General features: G+C 44.6%; 2 protein-coding genes and 1 long non-coding RNA gene across 13 annotated transcripts in view; 1 reads left to right on the top strand and 2 right to left on the bottom strand.

Annotated features, from left to right (window-relative positions):
- Window positions 1-1,000: 1,000 nt before the first annotated feature.
- On the top strand, window positions 1,001-19,694 carry MEST (mesoderm specific transcript). Of its 10 annotated transcripts, XM_025471669.3 has the most exons (14): window positions 6,261-6,479; window positions 7,191-7,335; window positions 7,479-7,518; window positions 9,661-9,815; window positions 11,489-11,568; window positions 11,907-11,999; window positions 12,147-12,283; window positions 12,458-12,516; window positions 13,582-13,622; window positions 14,151-14,221; window positions 14,472-14,573; window positions 15,146-15,222; window positions 17,404-17,467; window positions 18,336-19,694. In XM_025471669.3, the coding sequence occupies exons 4-14, from the start codon at window positions 9,662-9,664 to the stop codon at window positions 18,451-18,453; spliced, it is 996 nt and encodes a 331-aa protein (XP_025327454.1). In that variant the 5' UTR covers window positions 6,261-6,479; window positions 7,191-7,335; window positions 7,479-7,518; window position 9,661; the 3' UTR covers window positions 18,454-19,694. The 10 variants fall into 10 exon arrangements, with proteins under 10 accessions (XP_025327453.1, XP_048949425.1, XP_048949426.1 ...); XM_049093467.1 differs by lacking the exon at window positions 7,191-7,335; XM_025471668.3 differs by lacking the exons at window positions 6,261-6,479; window positions 7,191-7,335; window positions 7,479-7,518 and adding an exon at window positions 1,001-1,148.
- LOC125752450 (uncharacterized) lies at window positions 13,941-15,150 on the bottom strand. Its single transcript, XR_007401967.1, has 2 exons — window positions 14,944-15,150; window positions 13,941-14,254 (listed from the first exon to the last, which is right to left on the bottom strand). It is a non-coding gene; the product is annotated as an uncharacterized LOC125752450 (long non-coding RNA).
- COPG2 (COPI coat complex subunit gamma 2) overlaps window positions 19,642-22,604 on the bottom strand; it is a 117,024-nt gene continuing 114,061 nt past the window's right edge. For both annotated transcript variants that reach the window (XM_025471663.3, XM_025471665.3), the window contains 4 exons: window positions 21,973-22,070; window positions 21,085-21,223; window positions 20,711-20,809; window positions 19,642-20,210 (listed from right to left, as the gene is read on the bottom strand). In XM_025471663.3, the coding sequence (XP_025327448.1) occupies window positions 20,080-20,210; window positions 20,711-20,809; window positions 21,085-21,223; window positions 21,973-22,070 (467 nt within the window). In that variant the 3' untranslated portion in view covers window positions 19,642-20,079. The remainder of the gene's footprint in view (window positions 20,211-20,710; window positions 20,810-21,084; window positions 21,224-21,972; window positions 22,071-22,604) is intronic.

Genomic DNA, 22,604 nt, shown 5'->3' with positions numbered 1-22,604 from the left:
CTGGCAGCTGTGTGAATAATGGATTAGAAAGATATGATGGTGGAGACCTGGAAACCAATTAGAAGCAGTAATCCAGGGATCCCTGGGTGGCGCAGCGGTTTGGTGCCTGCCTTTGGCCCAGGGCGCGATCCTGGAGACCCGGGATCGAATCCCACATCGGGCTCTCGGTGCATGGAGCCTGCTTCTCCCGCTGCCTATGTCTCTGCCTCTCTCTCTCTGTGACTATCATAAATAAAAATTAAAAAAAAAAAAAAAAAAAAGAAGCAGTAGTCCAAGTGAACGATAATGAGGCCTGAATAAGAGCAAATGATGGTAGGAACAGAGGGGAGCCAGATGAATTCAAGAGACACTTGGGAAGTAAGATGGAAATGAAGGGGAAGGAAGGAACGTGCTGGCATCTATTCCCAAAGCTGCCAGGCTTTTAAGCCTCATTCCATTATGTCCCAGGTATTGGTGATTGTGTGTGGGAGACTGGAGTAGATGGTAATGTCATTAACCAAGATAGAGAATATAGAAGGAAGTCCGGGTTCTTGGGAGTCCATTTGTAGAGTGGGAAGGGGAGGACATGGAGGAAGGGTAGTGAATTTAACCTAGCCCTTGTTGAGTATTGGATGTGTGTGCACCATTCCTGTGAAGGAGAACAGAAAGCAGGGAAATAATGTGCATCTGAGTTTGAAGTAGAGGATGCAGCTGGAGATGTAGATTAGGGAGCCTTTAGGGTATTGTGAGCCGTTAGGCGCTATGAATGGCTGAGATATGGAAGGCTCTATGGAAGACATCTACATCTACCCAAATATCTGTTCTTGGGCCTTCAGTTTATCACATAAAAGATGAAGCCCCGTAAAAGTTTATTCTCCCTTATCCGATCCCGTAGACCCTTCTCAATGGCACAGCCTGCCATTTCATACCCTTTCCAATAGGTGGCGCTGACGCCCGGCAGGGAGAAGGTGGCTGCACATGTTGGGCTGGGGGCGACCTGCCGGTGCTCGGAGGTGGCGACGCTCTAGCCCAGAGCCGGGTTTTCGGTGGCTTGGCCGGGTCCTCCCTGGGGCCTGGGGTGAGGCCCACAACCTCTGGCCGCAGGACGCGCATGCGCAACCGTTTTCCCCAAACATGGAGTCTTGTAGCCCAGGTCTTACCTGAATCAGGTAAGGGGGGGGGGGGGGGGGAAGTGGCCACCCCCACCCTCACCTCCCCAGGCCACACTTGGGGTCCGTGGATGGTCTGCGTGGACCGGGCCCTGAGCTCCTCCTGAGCCCAGGAGGGCGTGCAGGACGCGCCGGGGTTCGTGGGTGGCTGCACGAGGTGTGCGCGCCACACGAGGGCCACATGGGCGAGGTCCTCGGTCGTCATCCCCCCGGAGCCCGGGGTGGGGCGAGAACACAAAAGCCCCCTACCCCTCGCCCTAGGCGTGACCGCCCCCCTAGGGGGCCGGGACTCCGCTCCGGGAGGCTGTGTCTTCCCCCTCGGGGACGGGGACGGGGACGGGGACGCCGTAGGCTCGTGGTCAGGAACGTGGCAGCCACGTGGGCCTGGGCGAGAGTGGGGTGCGGGGACGTGGCCGCGTGGAGTTGGAGCCCCTCGCGGGGCGCTGCCAGGCGAGCGTGGGGTGGGGGGACTGGGGCGGGCGGGGCGGGGGAGGAGGGAGGTGTGAGGCCGAGAGCAAGAGAGGGAAAGAGAAACACCTGCTTCTGGGTTGATCCTCCAGGCTGGGGGAATAACCTAATGTGGAAAGGAGTTTTTTTCTTTTTTTTAAAGTGAGTTGTGTACTGTCGTCCTCTCTTCCCCAGGCAGCTAGGAAATTGCTTGTCTGTCTGAAAGAAGGTAGCTGTTTTCCTTAGAGGACTGTGGTGAGCAGCAGATGAGATAATATATGTGAAAGGCAAAGAGCTGTAAAAATGCAAGAGACAATTTTGTTTCAAATCCTTCAACCTATTATCTTATCTGTGTGACTGTAAGATGCACTGTAGGCATGGACCAGTGAGTGGGATGGGACCAGGTGCGGGATTATGGAGATAGATATGCCCAGTAATGCAGAGGCTGTGTCAAGATATTTTAGGGGGCCCAGTGATATTGTAATCTATAGAAACAGTTGTCACTTAGGTTCATTTTATCTGGTTAATGGATTATTCACTTTTTGCTTCTCTGCCGCACATCTTTTGAAACTTTCTGCAGCCAAAGACTTTTACCCAAAAATGAGCTTGAAGAGGAAAATACCAGTCACTTTTGGGACATATTGATTAAATTTGGCCAAGAGGGAGGTTGATGTGATTCTTCTGAGGATTTCAATTTGTCTTGCTCTTGGCATGAAACATCATGTTGTACAAAGAGTTGTGAGCTGAGAGACCCCCAGGGAAGACCTAGTTCTGGATTTGACCCTTCAGTAGAGGGGTCACCCTGGCCAAGTTCCAATATCACTCTGATCCACTCCTGTCAGGTGGGAAAAGACCATTAAGGTCACTTGTGCACTCCTCCAGAGCTTGCATACCTGCCACAGGGCTACCCAGTCCCTAGTGACGGGGAACTTGTCACGTCCCAAAATGGCTGAGCCGCTCAGTCTCTCTAGACAGACCTGACTGTTGGAAAATTCTTTATGTTGAATCGACATCTGTTTCTCTACAATTTGCACTCATTGGAGCCATACAGAATAAAATGTCTAATGCTGCTTCCACAAATATTTGAGGACTGCTAACACATTTCCTTCTTCCACTTACTCCACAAGGCTTCTTTTCTTCCAACTAAACATACCCGGTTATTTTAAACAGGGAGGCAGTGTGGGGTAGTGGAAAGAACGCCAGCTTTGGAGCCAGACACATCTGTGTTCAGTTCCCAGCCTTTTACATACTAACACCCAGTGCTCTGAGCTGCTCTATCTTTCTCTGCAAAATGTGGATGAAAATAGTCCTCTTGCTGAGTTATTGTAAGGATTAGGGATAAATTGGTGAAGATCCATGCTTAAAATATGAGAGCAGTTATACCTTCAGTGACACAATTTGCAATGCATTTTAGGTGGTCTCTGAACAAATTCCTGTTTATGTGTCTCTTAAATTGCTTTGTAAAACAGAATGAAACACTTTCTGTGAAGTCTAACTAGCAAAATAGAGTAGGATTAATTTATTCCCAGGGCTTCTCTAATCACATTCTGCAATCTACAGTGGTGTATTTAGAGCCATATCACATTGACTCACTGTCACCTAAAGCCCCAAGTCTCTCACACACTGCTGTTCAACCAAATTTCTCCCATGTCGAACTTCCATTTATCTGAATCGTTAATTATAGAGGGCTCTTCCAAGTGGCAGTCCCAGTTCTGTCTCATCATCTGCAGAAATATCCTGGTGCTTATCATAATATGGGTCTCAGACTGGCGTTAAAAAAATAAGATTATTGAATCTGTGTACCAGCCCCGCTGATCTCATACCACTGTTGTACAATGAATGCTGAGCTTTCGACACTAATTTTTGCACACGTCCGAGGTCTTATTATGTGGGACCATCTTAGAACTGGAATGTGACAGGAGTGTATGATAAGCTACTGGTTGAGGGAATGCGCTGCATGGGATGTCGGTGTAGTGTAGTGTCTGTATCCAAGAACTGAAAGATTGTACTGAGAGCGAGCCGGAGGCAGACTTTGGATTTATGTATGGTTACATGTTTTCTCAGGCACTTGGACTGTTTCATACCTTGGGCCAGATTCTCCCCGGTGGAGGAAGCTTCTTTCTAAGTAAGGCAGGCACATTTAGGAAATTCATTAACCCTTTGGCTCCTGGGGCATTATTGCTAGCATTTTCTCCTTCAACTTTTGGAGAGCAAATTCCCGGCATCCGTCAAGCTGACCTCTCATAGTATTCTCTGCGTTGTTCAGACTCCTTTGCCTCTGGACTGGAGGGTCTTCCAAATGGGAATGTTTTCTTCATCTAAGCGAGTTCCGGGTTTGAAGTCTTCAACCCTCGATTCCGTCTTCTCCAAGGAAGTTTTTCCTAGCCATTCTATCCTGGAGGGTTTCTCTTGAGCACCGACTTAGAATTCCTGTTGTCTTCAAGAGCTTCCTTGATCCCCTCCCTACCCCTTCCCCCAACAGTTTCTCCTATCTGCCCACTTGTTCTGTGGCTTTCAGAATAAGATTCTTTGTGAGCTCTCAGTCCATTAAATACAAAACTGCCTTGTCTTGGATACTGGTGCTTCTGGTGTGGTGAGAATGAAAGTGTGGAATCCGCAGAACTCATTGGTTCCATTGACAACAAATGCGAAAAGAAAATAATGCAAAGGTCACTGTCATCCTAATTAAAATGGGAAAAACCTTTACTTCGTTGAGAGGGCTGATTTAAATTTTTGCTAAGTAATTAATTCAGTCCTTAAGAGATGGTAGTTAAAACAGGTAATCTTCAACTGTTAAAGGGAGTAATTTATATTTTGGTAAGTAACCAATTAGGTCCATAAAGGGTTTACATCCATTTGTGGCATCTTATTTTCTTTAGGACAAATTCCAAACTCCTTAGGATGAAATACTCTTTGTAGCCAAATTTTTTGCCTGTCGGTGCAGGACCCAAAGGACTCGCAGTTTTCCCCAAAGGTTGTGCAGTCCTGTGCCTCCGGTGCTTTGCAAATGCCGTCCCCTCTGGTTGGAATGCTCTTTGTCTCTCCGTAAACGTCTATTCATCATTCAAGACAACCCTCCCCCCTCTCCTTAATTACTTCCTCCCCTGTGCGCCCTCAAATTCTTGTACTTATTCATGCAGTATTTATTAGGGGCCTGCTTTGTGGCTGGTACTGTGGCAGGCTCTGGGGATAAAAAAGGTGAATAATTCTTGGGCTCGGCCTTTGAGGGCCTTACATGTTAGGGGGAGGGGGCCAACCTGTCACAAAATGTTGCCAGGAAATTCAAGGGAAAATTTAAGCAGTGTCAGTTCTTGCCTGCATCTTGCTCAGGGACAGGGGGCATTTCTCATTCATCTTTGTATCCCCAGCCCTTAGCTCACTGTAGGTGCTAAAAACAAGCTTAATTTCACAACCCTGTCCATCGGACACCAGTAGAAGTGTACTCTAGGATGTGCCACACGTTTGCCTGATAAGTGGTGTCTCCTGTGTCTGGTTGGTGGCCCTTACCTCCCAGTGCTGTGTTAGGTGCCGGGTGGCCTTGGGTGGGCTCGGCTGCGTTCGGGCTGTGGAATGGCCCGGGCTGGCGGGCATGAGTGGAAGGAGAGGCCTGCAGCGCCCCGGCTGGAGGGAGCCGGCACTGCTTGGGCTGCCTGGCTCCCTCGCATCCCGCGCGCGCGTTCGTCAGAGTTTAAGTTTATAGCCAGAAAATGAACGTAGACGCTATGATTCCCTACACTTTTCTTTTCAAAGGCGTCATATATGCCTTTTAACGGATTATAGATGAAGAAGAAAATTCTTTCCCTCTTGCCTGTACCGCTGTGGCCCTTGCATTGTGATTCAGTCGTACATTTTAAAGAGGGGGCGTTTTGGTCCTCGTAATCGTGAAGATCATTCTCTCTGGCGTGCTACGGGCCCTTTGCTGGGAGCGGGTGCGGCGAGAGGGCTGCGGCGAGGCTCTGGCATGCGGGCCACGTAGTGCTGCTGCAAAGGAAACGTGCCTGTCGCCGCGGCCATGGCCACGGTGAGAGAGAGAACCCAGACTTTGCACCAAGTGTCGCCGTTTTTGCCTCCTAGCCGCTGGCCCTCGAGTCAGCCGATGAGATTGGTAGTAGGCCCTAGCCGTTTGGTTGTGTCCTTGCTGGTTGCCCAGAGTTAGGGGCCTGGGAGGTGCGGGGCGCCCGAGCACCGCTGCTTCGGACTGGGCGCTCGCGGAGTTGGGAGTTCAGAGCCCATGCCTCGGGCGTGGTGCAGACGGGAGCAGGCACCACGGTTGGCCGTCCTAAGCCCCACGGCACCTGAGGGCGCATGGCCACCTCTGGAGTTGGGGGGCCCGTGGGGGTGGTCGATGGCTGGGGCGGCTGTGTCGGGATTTCGGGATGTTGTGAATTTCCTGCGGCGTTGACTCGCCAGAGGAGGATTGCTGCTGCAGGACCTGAAGCTCAGGGCTGGGGGGCCTGTGAGGGAGCGGCGGGGTGCTGCCGGGGGTCCACAACCCCAAAGGTGCCCCCTAGAGGCGCTGCCGGGAGAAGGATGCTTCATCCCTGCGGCGGCCGCCGCGCGGCGGGAGGGGCACTGCGGCGCGGGGGGCGGGCCAGGGGCGGGGCGCGGGTGGGCTCTAAAAGTCGGTGCCCGCTCGCTCGGCACTGCCGCGGCAACCGGCGCGTCCCGGCGCTTCCTCTGCGGCAGCCGCGCCTCGGGCAGTGCCGCAGCGCACGCCCGGGTGGCCGCTCGCTGCTTGCCGCGGCCGGCGCCGCCTTCGGGGGCTCTAGGCTGTGCCCGGCGGCCGGCCCCGCTGCGGGCGCTGCGGTGCCCGGTGCTGCAAGCCGGCGTGCCGGGCGGCATGGGATAGGACGCGGCCATGGTGCGCCGAGATCGCCTCCGCAGGTGGGTGCGCGGCGGCGCCGGGGGGTGTGGCTGGCTCTGGCTCCGGCTCCGGGCCGCCGGCCCCGGGACGCTGTGGGCTGGCCGCCGGGGACTCTGCGGGTCGGGGCCGGGCCGGGCCGGGGCCGGGGCCGGGGCCGGGGCCGGGGTCGGGGCCGGGGCCGCGGCGGCCGCGCGGCCACTCCCGCGGCGGAGGCAAAACCCCACCTGCCTGCCCTCTGAGTCCTGGCCGCCTGCCTGGGAGGGGTGTCCTTCCTGCACGGACTAGGATGTTCAGGGTGGGCACCTCCCAGTTTGGGTATTTCTGTATCCCGGTGTCGCTCGGATGCGGTTTAGGATTTTTAGACCCCATCGTCGCCGTGGTGCAATTTAGGATTTTTAGACCCTGGCGTCACCCTGGTGAGATACAGGATTTCTAGACCCCGGCGTTGCCCTAGCGCGATTTAGGATTTCTAGACGGCGTCTTTGCCCGGGTGCGATTTAGGGTTTCTAGACCGCGGCTTTGCAGCTGTGCGATTCAGGATTTCTACACCGTGGCGTCGCCCCGGTGTAGTTTAGGATTTTTAGACCCCGGGATCGCCCTGGCGCTATTTAGGATTTCTAGACCTTGATATCGCTCAGGCGCGATTTAGGATTTGTAGACCGGGTGACGCCTTGGTGTGATGTAGGGCTTTTAGACCCCGGCACTCCCCTGGCGTGGTACTGGATTTCTAGACCCCGCATCGTCTGAGCACAATTTAGGATTTCGAGACCCCGGTATCGCTGTGGCGCAGTTTAGGATTTGAAGACCCTGGTATCGCTGTGGCGTGAGCTACTGCATAGGTGTGACTAGAACTTGGCAGTACCGTATCACCAAGGCGTAAGTATGTTTCAGATGTGACCAAACTGTCGTAATGTTATACATGAATTGTTTGCATTGGTTTACAAAGTAGTTGACAGTCCCCGCGATGCTGGAAGGTGGCAGGTTTGGTGGTATTAAATGTGTTTTTTCTTCTTTACAAGACGAAGAAATCAAGGCTCGGAAGGGTTGATTCATTTCCAGGTTTGTTACTGGGGTTTGCTGAATTTATTATACTCTTGATTTGTGGCTCATCAAGTAATGGAGATTTTGGTCAAAAAATGATTAATCCCTTTTGGCTTCTGACTGCCAGATTGCTTCCCTACTAAAAATCCTAAAATGTCGTTAGGGGCATTTTTACCAACGTAATTAAACCAGAAAACGGCTTCCTGAAAGATTGCCTTTTTTCTTTCTCAGAGTGGAAGAGAAGGAAGATATAGAGGGTGGGGGTGTCCAGGAATGGAAAATGCACAGTTGTTGCCCCCCCCCCCCCCCCCCCCCCCCCGCCTCCCTGCAGCTCCTCCCCCCTTCCATCCCCCCCCCCCCCCCATTCTGGGAGCCTCCTCCTGCTTGCTCCTCTAGTAGCCCCTCCCTGGCTCTCTGCTGAGTCATTGCAGATATCCGTCCACTGGAACCCCTGAATGAATGAAATGGGGAGAAGGGGGGGTGGTGGGATGGGGAGAGCGGGAAGAGTGATGAAATATGAACGTGCAAATGTTTGAGCTGAAGTACGGGACAGATGATAGCTAATGATATCCAAACCTGATACTTCTTGTCATCTCATTTTTCAAGTACATACTGGGCTGTAGCCTGCTACCGTTGTGGGGTGAAAATGGTGATATGATGATGTTTGGGGGCATCTCTTGGAAATCACTTGTAATATTAACTTGAAAGATACAACCAGATCATTTGGTCTGTTTTATGGACAGCTGCTTTGGAGAAACAAACAAATGAAAGACTGCCCTAGTGATGCCAGAAAAATGGGCAGGGGCGCTATTCAGAGTTTAAGGGGCATGGTGATTTGACCACTCTGGGACCACAGCCTTACTTGTCTTTGAGTTTAAAAAAAAAAAAAAAAAAAAAGCATTCTGTGAGCTGAATTAGTTTGTAATGGTTAGGGATTGTGGCCAGATTACAGGCAAAATGGTGGAAGGGTGTGTGTACACACACAAAGCCATTTTTATCAGGGCTTTAACAGTTCATTTCCCTAATTCATTTATAACTCTATTTTCTTGACGACTCATTTTTCATTTTAGAAGGTATTTCCATTCTGGTTAGTTTGAGAGAACTTCTACTAATAATTCTTTTCCTGGTGACTATTCTCAGTCATAAACTTGAAACAGAGGGAAATGTCTCTAATTTCTGTTTAGCATTCCTCATTGTGAATAGACTGACCTGGACTTCTGAAGTCTCTGGCATGAGAAGTTTGGGTATGCAAACCAGAGCTTTCCTTCTAAAGACAAAAAAGCAATTTTCAGATGTTGGGTGTGAACTCTGCCCCTTTTTGAGGGGTATGCGGGGTAGAGCTGGCAATCCTAAAAAATTAAATAGATGGAGCCACCCAAGAGTCTGCTAAGAACAGCAAGAAAAGCAAAAATATAATCTGCTGCCCTGACCTCTCAAGAGATTAGATATTGTGGGTCATGACAAAGCTGCTTACAGTGAAATATACAGTGCACCTAGCTTCTTAATTTCACAGACTGTTTACCTGGAGCAGTTTCTCAGCACAGATCCAGAGAGTAGTACAAAGTGGGGCTTCACTGGGGTCAGAGAGTTGATAAATATTAAAAATTAAAAAATAGCTCTCTGTTTAAGGACATGTGATGCTTTTTTTAAACATTGGTAAAAAAAAAACTACATATATGTATCTATACATTTAACGTTTAACTGGTGGGGGCTGGTGGGTGGGTGGTAGAGCTTTTAGAATAAATAGGAACGAAGTCTTTTTTTTTCTGGGGAAGCTTTGATAACAGCCAATGAAAAGGTGCACAATACTTAACTTCCTTTTACTTTACATAAAAACTTCTTCAGCAGGTCTTGAGAAAAGCAGAATGGCGGGGGGAGGGTGCTGAGGGATTAAAGTAGGAAGGAGAGGGGGAAGATTTCACATTAAAATAATATTTTTTTTCCCTTAAAATTAGAATGGTGAGCAAATATGGTGATTGCATGGCAGGCAGAGGTGTGCTTACATTCTTCTTGGTAAACTTCCTGCCATGGTTCATATGAAGGGCAAGGTAGTCACTGTATGGTATAGAAATTCCCCACACCATTTTATCAGTTTGGGGCTTGTAAGAGCACATACAGCATCAACTGGGTGCTTACCCCAGGTCTCTGATTCTCCTGCAGGATGAGGGAGTGGTGGGTGCAGGTAGGGCTGTTAGCTGTGCCCCTGCTGGCGGCCTATCTGCACATCCCACCACCCCAGCTTTCTCCTGCTCTTCACTCATGGAAGTCATCGGGCAAATTTTTCACCTACAAGGGACTGCGCATCTTCTACCAAGGTAAGAAGAGGATTGTTGGAGCACCTGGCACTTATAATAGCACCTATTATAAATGAGACACTTATTCTGTGTCTCTTGGTGTCTGTTGCCCATCAGAGGGGAGGGGGATGAAGAATCCCTTTATCTGTGTAGTGTGCTTGAAGGAATGGGTTAATTCCCCTGAGTAACTCCATAGCAGAGAAACTCACAAAAAACTGTTTCAGGGAGGAGTGGGGGGTGGGGGCGATAGAATTGAGATTCTGATTTCTGTAGAACTGGCTTTTCAGTATATAATTTTTCTTCATAGCCTCATTTGTATGGATAGATACTGGTTTTCTCCTTTGAGCGCCCCTAGTGTTCAATATAGACCCACCATTGGTTGTTTGCTTCCATCCCTGATTTCATTTTGTTTTCTATAAAGATTGTTATATGCATAACTAAATGTGATTTAAACCTTTTACTTTTGTATAAATTAATTTGCTAATGATAATTATTATGACTGCTACTTATCAAGTAATTACCATATACTAGTCATTGAATTATGCTTTCAACCTTCATTATTATCTTTAAGATTAAATATCTCTACAACACTACTTGGAGACGGGTGCCATAAACCCGATTTTACAGGCAAAGAAACTGAAACGAGATTGGGAAAGATGTCTTTTGGGCGGGGGTCAAGAGCAATAACGAAAAATGTTTGTCATAAACCGTTTTTCATTATTGCTCCTGACCTCCTCTCATTTGCTATACTCAACTAAGTAAGTATATACTTTTCTTTATATTGGTCATTTAGTTTCCAGTTTTTTAATGTTTTAAATAGTCCATGTTGAAGGGAACTCTTCACGTATATTTTTACTTTTTCCATATATTTTCAAACCATACTACTTGTAAATGGAATGATTTTATTTGCATGGATTCTCAAGAATAAGTATATTTTTAAATTGCTTCTAATTATTTTTGCAAACCTTATCAAATCTCCTGCCACTGACAGTATGTATGAATGTTTTTAGTCTTCTAATTAGATTAATTAATACTTTGAGCAGGGCATTTTACTGTTTAAATATTTGGCTAATGTAAAAGATGTTTCTACATTGAAAAATGTTCATGTCTATATTGACTAATCCTTTTCTATACGTGTTAGAATTGTTAATAGTTTGAGCATTATGCTTTTGATATTGGATTGGATCTCCCCTGGGGGAAATAAAAATGCTAGACAGAGTAAGGTATTCCCCAGGTTGAGAAAGAGTTGCTATATTATAGAGAATTTTTGTGAGGTCCTTAATGGTAAGGTACAAAGAATCTATAGTGTTTATGTTGTGATTGTATACTTGTAACTGTGCAAGTTTACTTTTTATTGTGAAAATAATTTACATATTGATAATATAGAATAGAGGAAGAAATGGGGAAATACTTTAAAAAATCTAAGTGAAATTAAGCAGGTTGACTTCTGGTATTTTCATATAAAGTGTGCTATTTACAAGTTTTTAATATATAGATTAAAATAAAATAAATGTCATTTTAACTTAAAGCAGTAAGCTTGTATTTTAAAAAGGAATGTTCTTTTTATTTCAATGTTCTCTTTATTTCATTAATTTAAGCAGGGTTTCTTATCCTTTATACTAGATTACTTAGATTTTAATATTTTCAAAGTTATTTTTATAGGGAGTCAGCCTGATTTCTTTTCTTCTTCCCAGACTCTGTGGGTGTGGTTGGAAGTCCTGAGATAGTTGTGCTTTTACATGGCTTTCCAACATCCAGCTATGACTGGTACAAGGTAATGAATTCAGATTTCTAGATCCTACTGTGTCTTTAAAAATCCAAAATCAAAGGTTTTGTTGTCAGCACTGGAAGGTTCTTATGTATTTGAATTGATTAATAAAATAGGATTTAGAACTGTTCCTCGTTTACTGTAAGGGAGTAAACTCTTGTGATCTGGGAAGGATCATTGCCAAGTTAAAAATGCTGGAGTTCTCCAAGAGGATCTGTGGGCCTGTGGTAGTTTCGTGAGATTTTCCCTTTATCGAAGTCTGTTTGTTAAACCAATATGGGAAAGAAATTCCTGTGCTTAGGTCAGAGGAAACAAAATCCACATCATGTCTTTTTTTCATGTAGATTTGGGAAGGTCTGACCCTGAGGTTTCATCGAGTGATTGCCCTTGATTTCTTGGGCTTTGGCTTCAGTGACAAACCAGTAAGCGGCATTAAGGTGGGGCTGAGGTGGGGTTGGGGAGGGGGTGGGGTGGGCGAGGACTGGGGATTGGGCTAGCAGACAGATCTGCACCCATGCCCTCACCCCATACACCCCACCCTCACCCTGTGCCCTCACCCTCTGTGCCCCTCCCACCCCTCCTAGAGACCACACCACTACTCCATATTCGAGCAGGCCAGCATTGTGGAAGCACTTCTGCGACACCTGGGGCTCCAGAACCGGAGGGTCAACCTTTTGTCTCATGACTATGGGGACATCGTGGCTCAGGAGCTGCTCTACAGGTTGGTGAAGTCATAGACTTCTGTGCTGTCCACAGGTCTCCCTGGTTTGAGATGCAGGGAAAGTGCATCATGCCCAGGTTCCTTGTATAGCTCCTTTCCCCCCTCGGGATTTGTCTGCAGCCACTGACCTGGCATGTGCACTCAGTTAGATGTGTTTCCCTCACCTGTTTCCAGGTTCAAGCAGAATCGATCCGGCCGGCTTACCATAAAGAGTCTCTGTCTGTCAAATGGAGGTAATTGCCATGGTGGTGGGCGGAAAGTGAGCTGTGGCCTCAAAGGGCCACAGGGAGATACCTCCTTGACATCTAAGTGGTGATCCGAGGAGACTGCAGCCAGAGGCAGTTAAACCAGAAGCCCTTGACCTTTTTGTGCCATGAACTACTTTGGTGGTAATGACATTTATTGACTCTTTCTCAGAATAATGTTTTTAAATATAGAAAATGAGTAGGATCACAAAAGAAACCGATTATATCAACATACAGTGAATAAACAGCTGTGTTAATAGTAACATGTGCTTCTCTAAATGCATCGCATAGCAAGCACTATCTGCAGCACCTGCAGTGGGTTATGCAAACAGTTGTGATGAAGCACCAAGTGCTTCTGATACTCCTGTGGTTTGTTGCAGAAACTCTTCATTGATGGCAGGGCCAAGTTTCAGTTAGAAATTAGTTACCTTTTGATTAGACCTTTAGGAGGCATTTTTCTTTGTGTGCCATGGAGCCTGGCTTATAAATCTATGAAAGTACACATCTCCCCTAAATACTGGAAGGGCAGATTGGGATAGGAGTCTGTCCCTTTATCAGTGATACTCCTGGCTTTCTCCCATTGACTCTGGAGAAAAATGAAAGGGAAAAATTCTAGTTTCCCACCCCAAGCCCTCCCGGACCTATGGTCCCTGAAAAAAATCATTGGTTTCTTTTGCAGTGCGGACCATTAACAATACTAGATGCTCTAAGGAATGGTTAGAAAGGGCAAGGAGAGTCAGGGCTTAGTCATCAGCATTATGGATGATCATGGACATTATCTTTTCCTTGCTTCTCTACTCCTACAATGGGGAAAGTAATCCCAGTGGGATAGAATTTAACCTGTTAAATGCAGAATTCCCTGGAGAAGTAATTAGATAACAGAACTAAGTTTTATTTATCATCCTGTTTCTGACAGTAAAGGCCCCAAAGGGAAGAGTAAATAGGGAGGATAGTTTCTGGTAAGAGACTTATATTTGGCCTGAAGTTGTTGGTAAATTACTAAATTTTACTAAATTACTAAATTACTAATTACTAGGTCTCTTTCTCCTCTAGGTATATTTCCTGAGACTCACCGTCCTCTCCTTCTCCAAAAGGTTGGCTCCTCCAGTCACAAAGTCTTTGGTTTTTAAAATTTATACCAACATAAAGAATGCTATGACCTTTATAAGGACCATACTTGCTATGATGGGCCATAGTTAAAATCTTCAGGAATTTACATTAATAAAGTCACTTTTTTTCCATCTTATGCTGATAAAGCAGTGGAAGCAGCATCTAAGTAAAGCCTCATTTCGGAGAGTAAGAGATCAACGAATATTTGCAGAAATACAGCTATCTAGAGTTTTGTGTCATTAGCATGATGTCTGAACAGATCATATCCTAAAGTTGAGTACATCAGTTAGAAGCCTCAGGAATTTAGTGAAGTATAGAAATGTAATCTTAAGGGTAATTACAAATAGGTTTGTCTTCCATAAGAGAAGGGGTAGGCAAAACAAAAAATGAAAAGCCAATAAATGTTTCAGTGGAAGGACATTTGACTGAAATCCTTTTTTAGTTCCTGATATAAAACTTTTGTCCTGCTTAGTGGTTTTCTTCCTCTCAAATCTTTACTTCTTTACCTACAGCTTCTCAAAGATGGAGGCATGTTGTCACCCATCCTCACTCGATTGATGAACTTCTTTGTATTCTCCCGAGGGTAAGTCATTGTCAAAGATTGATTCACTATAGCCTGGGAACAATGTAGTGAAAAGTTGCCATTAAAATTCTGGGCCAAATCCTAGGGTTTGATACTTTAAAACAAAGATGTTGGCCACTTGCCAGGGAAGTAGGAGAAGGAATTCATAAATCAGTTAAGGGTCAGACAGCGTGACCTGTGAAGTTCCAGTCATATTTGACATTCTGGATTCTTCTCACATGTATCTTCCTGCTCTCTCGGGCTCTTTCAGTCTCACCCCAGTCTTTGGGCCGTACACCCGCCCCTCTGAGAGTGAGCTGTGGGACATGTGGGCAGGGATTCGCAACAACGATGGGAACTTAGTTATCGACAGGTAAGAAATAACACTTTGCTTTGGTTTCCAGAGAAGCTTTTTTGGGGGAAGTGGGGAAAGGTAAAGGATTGCTTATTCTGTTCCTTTCTGGCTTGTTCCTTCTCATAAGATGGTTCTGATCTCTAAGGCAAACCAAAAAGTCATGTGCTGTCCTTTCTAAGGAGAAGGAAATCGAGACTAGTGAGCCATGACTATAAGCCACGAGGCACACAAAATTTAGATAAACAGCTGCAAATTCTAATGCTAATTCAGTTTGTAACTGGCCCATCCACTTTGGCAAATCCTACTTTGGGCTTTTTGTGAGTATTAAATGCCTCAAAATCATGTTTAGACAATCATGTCTAATCATGGTTGTAAAAGGAGCCTATACCTCTCAAAATACGTGTCTACTTCTTTGTCGTATCTTTTCCATAGCAACAGGACAGAGAATGGAGAGTTCTTGGTCATATACAAAGAATGCTCATGACTTGGTCCAAATGAGAATGTAGCAGCTTTCGTTTTAGAATGCCTTTGCATTCCTATGACAATAAAAATTTCTTGTTCTACTCTTTGCTGACTTCTCTGTCCTATAGTCTCTTACAGTACATCAACCAGAGGAAGAAGTTTAGAAGACGCTGGGTGGGAGCTCTTGCTTCTGTAACTATTCCCAGTGAGTATTTCTTTATTACATCTTGATAGGGCTTGATAGGACTGAGGGTTAAAATAATTGCCAGATTCAGCAAATAAAAATACAAGACACCCAGCTAAATTTGAATTTCAGATAAACAACCTACATTTTTAGAATAAGTATGTGCTTTGCAATATTTTGACATATTTATACTAAAAAAATCATTACTTATGTGAAATTCAAATTTAACTGGGCATCTTTTATTTAATCTGGCAGCCCTACCCACCAATCTGGAATACCAGTGATATGCATTGTGGAGTTCAGTATATAAAATAGTGAGAAGCTGCTGCAGAGGTAGTTGTGCTATCGCTGTCAGGAGTGGGAGTATGACTGGCTTTTGTGCTGCACAGTGTCAGTGGTTGCCACATCACATGCTGAATGGCTGGGACAGAAGGCGGTTTAGATTACTAATCAAGAGGCTGTAGGTGGTTTCTGCTCATTTGTCTTACAATCTTACAGATTTAAAAAGAAAAAAAAATCGGTGCAGTGTCTCATACATAGTAGTGCTTTAGAAATTAGTGGTTGATTTAAAATGTCAGCGGTCAGTTATAACTGGAGGGAGACCTTTAAATAATGACGGTATGCTGGATTTATAGGAAGAGAACATGGATAGCGAGGCTTAGTGCTTTTTGGTTCAGGCACAGAAGAGCTCTGGGAGAGGGACCAAATGTCTGTATATAGGAGAACTGTCCCAAATGGACTTGTTAGGCTTATTCTCAGAAGTTCCTTGTAACCTACTTACTGAAAGAAGCTAGGTTTTCTAGCATATGTCAGCGGGACTACATCACACTAAAAAAGCTCTGGATGGCAAACGAGACCACAAATAAATGGGAAAAATATTTGCAAACCATATATTTGATAAGCTGTTAATATCCCAAATATATAAAAAATTCATACACTCAGCAAAGAAGCCAATTAAAAACTGGGCAAAAGACACGAATAGATCTTTCTTTCTTTCTTTCTTTTTCCTTTTTTTTTTAAGATTTTATTTATTTATTCATGAGAGACACAGAGAGAGAGGCAGAGACACAGGCAGAGGGAGAAGCAGGCTCCATGCAGGGAGCCCGATGTGGGACTCGATCCCGGGACCCCAGGTTTACACCCTGGGCTGAAGGGAGGCGCCAAACCACTGAGCCACCCAGGGATCCCCCCATGAATAGATGTTTCTGCAAAGAAGATCTAGTAAAGGCCAACAGGTACATGAAAAGAGTTCCATATCACTGGAAATGCAAATTAAAATCACAATGAGATATGACCTCACACCTGTTAGAATGTCCATCATCAGAAAGAGAAGAGATAGTAAGTGTTGGGGCGGATGTGGAGGAAAGCGAACCTTTGTACATTAGTGGTGAGATTGGATATGGGTATAGCCACAGTGGAAAACAGTATAGAAGATTCTCAAAAAATTAGAAATAGAACAACCATATGATCCAGCAACTCCAGTTCTGGGAATATATCCAAAGGAAATGAAAATACTAATTTGAAAAGATGTCTGCACCTCATTGTTTATAGCAGCATTGTTTACAGTAGCCAAGATAGAAATAGCCTCTGTGTCCATCATTCAGCAAATGGATGAAGAATTGCAATACACACACATACCCCACAGTGGAATATTATTTGGCCATAGTAAAGCAGTCTCAAGGATTTGTGACAACGTGGATGGACTTATAAGGCATTATGCTGAGAGATGGTCAGACAGAAAGACAAATACCGCATGATCTCATATGTGGGATCTAAAAGAACCCCACCAACCTAGAGGAAAAGAGAATAGATTTGTGGTTACTAGAGGTTGGGGGGGAGGGGAAAGGAGGAAAGGAGTCAAGATGTACAACCTTGTACTTATGAATAAGTGCTAGGGATGTAATCTACACCATGACCACGACAGCTAACAGTAGTTGTTGAGAGAGAGAGAGATCCAGACTTTCATCATAAGCAGAATTTCTTTTTCTTTTCATTGTGTTTTTATGAGATGGATGTGAACTAAATCTATTGTGGTAATCATTTCACAATATACATAAACCATCATGCTGTATGCTTTAAACTTACATGCAGTGATATGATAATTGTTTCTCAAGAAAATTGGAAAAACATTTTTTTTTTTTTTGAAGGGGTAGGAGAATAGATGTGAGAGCTTTAGTAATTCATTTTTCTTGTCTTTCCTAGTTCATTTTATCTATGGGCCACTGGATCCTGTAAATCCCTATCCAGAGTTTTTGGAGCTGTACAGGTGAGTCTCCCTAAAGGGTCCTTGCTTTGTTCCTCATGGTGACAGTGGTAAGCAGGAGAGCCACTGCCCTCACTGGCTGTTCATCCAGGAAAAACATATTAGAAAAGGATGAATTGGGGAATCTTGATTTATACAGTCTGTTTTCATTGTCATGGTTACTACATATTCCTAGGAGTACAGGTAAGAAAAAGCTACCATGTGAACCAAGGAGTGGAAGCAGATCTATTTTAAGAAATGTTTGCTTTAGGCTGATCATAAAGCTAACTCCTCCACCTCAGCTAAGCAGACTACAGGAGAGATTGAGAAGAGCACACTGTGGGAAAGTGCCTTCTCATTGGTTGCTATTTTCTCTAGGACTTACTCAGAAGGTGTTGGAATATGAAATCTTGACTATATCACATAAGACTGTCTCATACCTTCACCTGGCCCAGCAAAAACAACCCAGTAATAAATAGTGTACATTTAAGTTCAAACCAAATGCCCTCCCCTCATCTCCCAGCATTAAGGAAGGTCTTCTGTTATCTTTACTTGGACAGTGAGTTGCTGAGTGTCCCACTTGTTTGATGCCTCATGCTTCTCCAAGGAGCTGGAAGTCATCCTGCTTGGGCAGATGTTGCCAAGTGTTATATTTTCAAGTTGTTGTCTGTTGGATTATGAACATTTAAGAACTAGTCTGTTTATGTCATAAATGGAATTGGCAAGTTTATAGGCTTCAGCTGCAATTCCAAAGTAGAAGGTGAATAAGCTCTTTGTTGGTTCCTTCCAGTGTGGTATGTCCGCAAGGGCCTTTACTGGGGCTGCCCACTGGCTTGCATCCGTCCCCTCCCTCCAGCCTCAAGTTCACCTACATGCTGTTCTCTTCCACTAGGAAAACGCTGCCGCGGTCCACAGTGTCGATTCTGGATGACCACATTAGCCACTATCCACAGCTAGAGGATCCCATGGGCTTCTTGAATGCATATATGGGCTTCATCAACTCCTTCTGAGCTGGAAAGAGTAGCTTCCCTGTATTACCTCCCCTACTCCCTTATCTGTTGTGTATTCTACTTAGGAAGAGATGCCCAAAAGAGGTCCTGGCCACAAACACTATTCTCTCACAAAAGTCCGCCTAGACTTACATTGGTGATCAGCATATAGTAAAAAACCCACTGAAGCTCCAGCTAAGGATGGTCCTAACAGTCCGCCCAGTCCACCTCCCATTCTTCTCACAGCTGAGCGAGTATATGGACTTGCCTTTGTGCTGTTAGGAAATCCTGATAAGCACTACTCACAGATAGATACAGAGACATTCTTAAAAGTCTTTATAACCCATCTATGGACTTTTCTGAAATATCTAGAAAGGCTCATTTCTGGCCCATCCTTAACTGGAGTCCTATAGTAAAGAATGAGGAGAGGGTGTCTCCTGACCTGTCCTTGGATTACTTTAAGGGCATATGCTTTTTTTTTTTTTTTTTTTAAAGTTCTCTAAGCAACACAGCTTCAAGTGAGAGTGAGCCTCCCTTGTCATAACTTGGAATTTCATTTCATTGGCTGCTTTTAATTATAAACATGTTGTTAAAATAGGTTTTGGTTTGAATAATGCAGTATTCTAATAAGTATACTTTAAGACTATGAGTTACCTACACGTATGATATATATTTTTTAAGGATACTAAACCAGCAGATACTCTGGCAGAGTAGTGAACTTTATTAAACAGGTTTAATTTCTGAATAAAGTGAATTAAATCGAAACTATTTACAGAAGTTCCTAAAATCACAGGATACTATAGACCAGTAGCATCTGTGCCAGAGATTTACTGTTATTAGCTAATTCTAACAGCAAATAACAGTCTGACTCTTCATACCTCAGTGCTTAGAGGCATGTCCCTCCTGAGCTGGAGGGGAGGGGATCTTTGTATAGTCCAGGTTACCATACAGGGATTCCTTTTATGACAACTGCTTAACGTAACTTCTCATTGGTCGTCTCAGAGAGACTTCCTCATGTAGCTCAGTAACTCCTGTACTTAACAGACAGGAAAGTTCCAGAAACTTTAAGAACAAATTCTGAAAGACCTATATGAGCAAATGGTGCTGAATTTTTTTTAAGCCACAGCTTCATTGTCTTAGTCGAAACAGGATGATTAAGTGATTATTTTAAATTCTTTTTTTTTTATTAGCAACTTCAAGTATAACAACTGAAACTGGAATAAGTGTTTATTTTCTATTAATAAAAATGAATTTTGACAAAAGTGGACTCTGGCTTCCCCTCCCCCACCACCCCTCTGGGATAAAATATTTTCCAACATTGTCAGGAGCTTTCAGACACACATTAAATTAAAAAATATAATGAAGTTAAGCAGCTGGGGTACAGGATAGTATTTGATTTGCAAGATCACCCAAAGCTGTACTATCATACCAAAGTTGACCAAGTGTAATAAAAAAAAAAAAGAAAAGAAAAGAATTTACATGCACAAGGACAGATACTTGCTTGATCTGCTGGCTCAGGGCCAAATATTTAATTTGCTTCTCCAAAGACATTAATCTTTAAAGTATGATTCTGGGAAATTCATGCCACTAGCCTAAAAGCCCACTGACAGTGAAGTATGCATCAACTTCATCTCGCCCAGTAAACATTTATCCAACAGAAGCCAAGATAACATCTACAGGTGTTCCCTCTTTGCTTCTGACAGTCACCTGCATGGTCACTCCATCTGCTAAGGCCAGCCTGGACCTCACCAATAAGTCATAGCCACCTCTGTATACACCTGAGAAAAAAGCAAGGAAAACTATATTAAGAACTCAAAAAACAAAACAAAACAAAAAAAAAACTCTGAATAATGAAATATGTCATGCACGGCCTGCATTTCCTTTCTATTATTTTAGTTTAGCTTTTCTAGAGATTAGTGCTTATGGTGAGAATTGAATCCTGTGTACAAATTTTAAATAATCTTTTGTATTCCCATGATACCAGGCACATAGAAGGTATTCAGTAATACTAATTTGGAGTCTCAAAGGTGGGGAAATGGTGGCATTGGTATCTGTGGGAGGGATTTAAGTGTTTTAGGCTAAGTTTACTCCTTAAAAGAACAGCCTAAGGATAGCCTGCAAATAATTGCATAGCTAAACAAATTATTCATATTGACAGAACTTAAAATTATAACACATATCAAGGGATAAGGGGACAGCAGCAGGGCACAAGATACCCATGCGCACCCCTTCCCATTTTACAACCAACCAAAGGGGGAATCTGATGGAAGTTTCTTACCTGCCAGATAGAGGGAATGGGAATTCTTGTTCTCAGGTACTTTGTCTGACCTCTCACATGGCTGCATGCCCAGAAATGTGATGATGTTGTTGACGGCTTCTGTGTTGGGAAGACAAATGCAATAGTATCAGGAAAGTTCTGCCTAGGGGTGTGTCTCTGTCCTAATAGTGCTGAGGAGGGGAAGGGGTGCCTGGTCATGTGTAGAGGGAGGCTACCAGACTAGAACGTGGTTGACTCAACTAGACGAAGACAGGATCCTGGCCTTTTCAGCAAAAATGGTTTATGAAATATTTAAAGAAAAGAGATACTCTGGAATAATAAATATGCCCATTAGGTTTTATCCTGCAATACACCAATAGCAAAACTGTTCTCACCTTCGAGAGTTTTGGTAGAACTGAGGGCAAAGGTCTCCTCTTTCTCAAAGGTGTCTCCCACCTCTTCCCAGGCAGCAGCAAAATTAGGCTTCAGAACTTTCTGAATGTGATCAGACACAGTCACTTCCAGATCTTCCAGCTGGTAGGTAAGGATCAGGGGTCAGTAAATGAAAGTCCTTCAGTACACCGCAAAGACAGGGGCTAATTAGAATGGTTTTATCATTCTGTGTTCTAGCCTTTGCAGGAGCCTCAGAAAAACTTTACCACTAAAGTAGTTTAAGTTCTGTGGTCTAGATAAATCTAACAATGTAGGTAGGCCCTTAGCAAAGGAAAGCAAGAAGACAGGACCTCTGGCAAGAGCTGTATTCAGATCAACACCTCCAACCCTGGGGGGTACAAAGTAGTCATGCTCTCACACCTAACCGTGAAGTTGAGGCCATACAGGGCCTTCTGAACTTCACATTCACTAACTGCTTGATACCTGTTAAACTTTCCCCTACATTCTGTGATGGCTTTTCAGTCCATGATGGGGCTCAATTATAAGCGAACTAAAAGCTGCTAAACAAAAACAAAACAAAAAACCCCCAATATTTCAAATAAAACTCATTGACCGTGAAAATCATGTAATTGTTTCATGTCTTAATTATCTCTCTTATAAAGACCCCAAAAAGTGAGTTTTGTTTTAATCAATCATTAACTGGTAAATCCCAGTTCTCTGGGGGCATGACACACTCCTCTTAGGAGGATTATTCCTTCTCCATTGTGATCTGACAAGAATAAAACCCCATGAGTTCTTGTCAGATGTTGCTAGCAGAATGTTTCCTGTAGGCAGAAGTCACTTGGTAGTGCAAGGATGTTAGGGTAAGTCTCTGTGTGGGGGAGACTCACCACATACTCATCATCATACCCCTCCTCAGCGGGAACCCCGGTGTCAGGGTCGCAGTCCCGGACAGTAAACTTCATGGTGCAGCTAAAGGTGCCTGCAACTGGGGGGAGAAAGAGCAGGCAAGCTGGTTGGTGTCAGGGGCGGTACAAGCACAGAGCCTCCGTCTGTAATGCAGAAAGTACCGTCTGTACGTGGCGCTGTGTTCTGTTATCAAGTGGGACATACACAGGTTCTGCTTTCTAGGGTAGTAGGCTGGCCAAAGAGGCGATCTCATAAAATGGCTTTAAAAACCATTAGCCCATGTGGGTTAGAATAGCACAGAAAAGATGACATGGGCAAAACAGTTTTTTGTTATCTGTATAAAGAAAGCAGCAGGGGGGAGAACTTTGGGGGCTTTTTTGCCATGCCTGTCAAAAGGGTCTACCTGTTGAAAAAACAGAAGAACCATTACTTTTAGGAGTTGACAAAGCAAAAAACAAAAGGGGGGGGGGCAAAATGCACATGGGTCATTAAATTAACACTAAGTACATCAAGAGTCTCAATACCAATATTATATCTTTAGATTGTGGGCTGACAGTGGGGCCACAGGCCACCAGAATGAATTTGCTTTAGGACAACTTTCAACCTACAGTAA

This window comes from Canis lupus, chromosome 14, assembly GCF_003254725.2.
Source record: "Canis lupus dingo isolate Sandy chromosome 14, ASM325472v2, whole genome shotgun sequence".
Lineage (NCBI taxonomy): Eukaryota > Metazoa > Chordata > Mammalia > Carnivora > Canidae > Canis > Canis lupus.
Note: the sequence above shows the minus strand (reverse complement) of the source record. Positions and strands in the feature narration are given on the sequence as shown.

Bases quoted from the DNA above. Each gene is read 5' to 3' on its own strand.
- MEST (XM_025471666.3), top strand. From the start codon at position 6,454: ATGGTGCGCCGAGATCGCCTCCGCAG. The intron at 9,816-11,488 runs GTAAGAAGAGGA...TCTTCTTCCCAG, and splicing joins ACTGCGCATCTTCTACCAAG to ACTCTGTGGGTGTGGTTGGA. The intron at 15,223-17,403 runs GTGAGTATTTCT...TGTCTTTCCTAG, and splicing joins TGCTTCTGTAACTATTCCCA to TTCATTTTATCTATGGGCCA.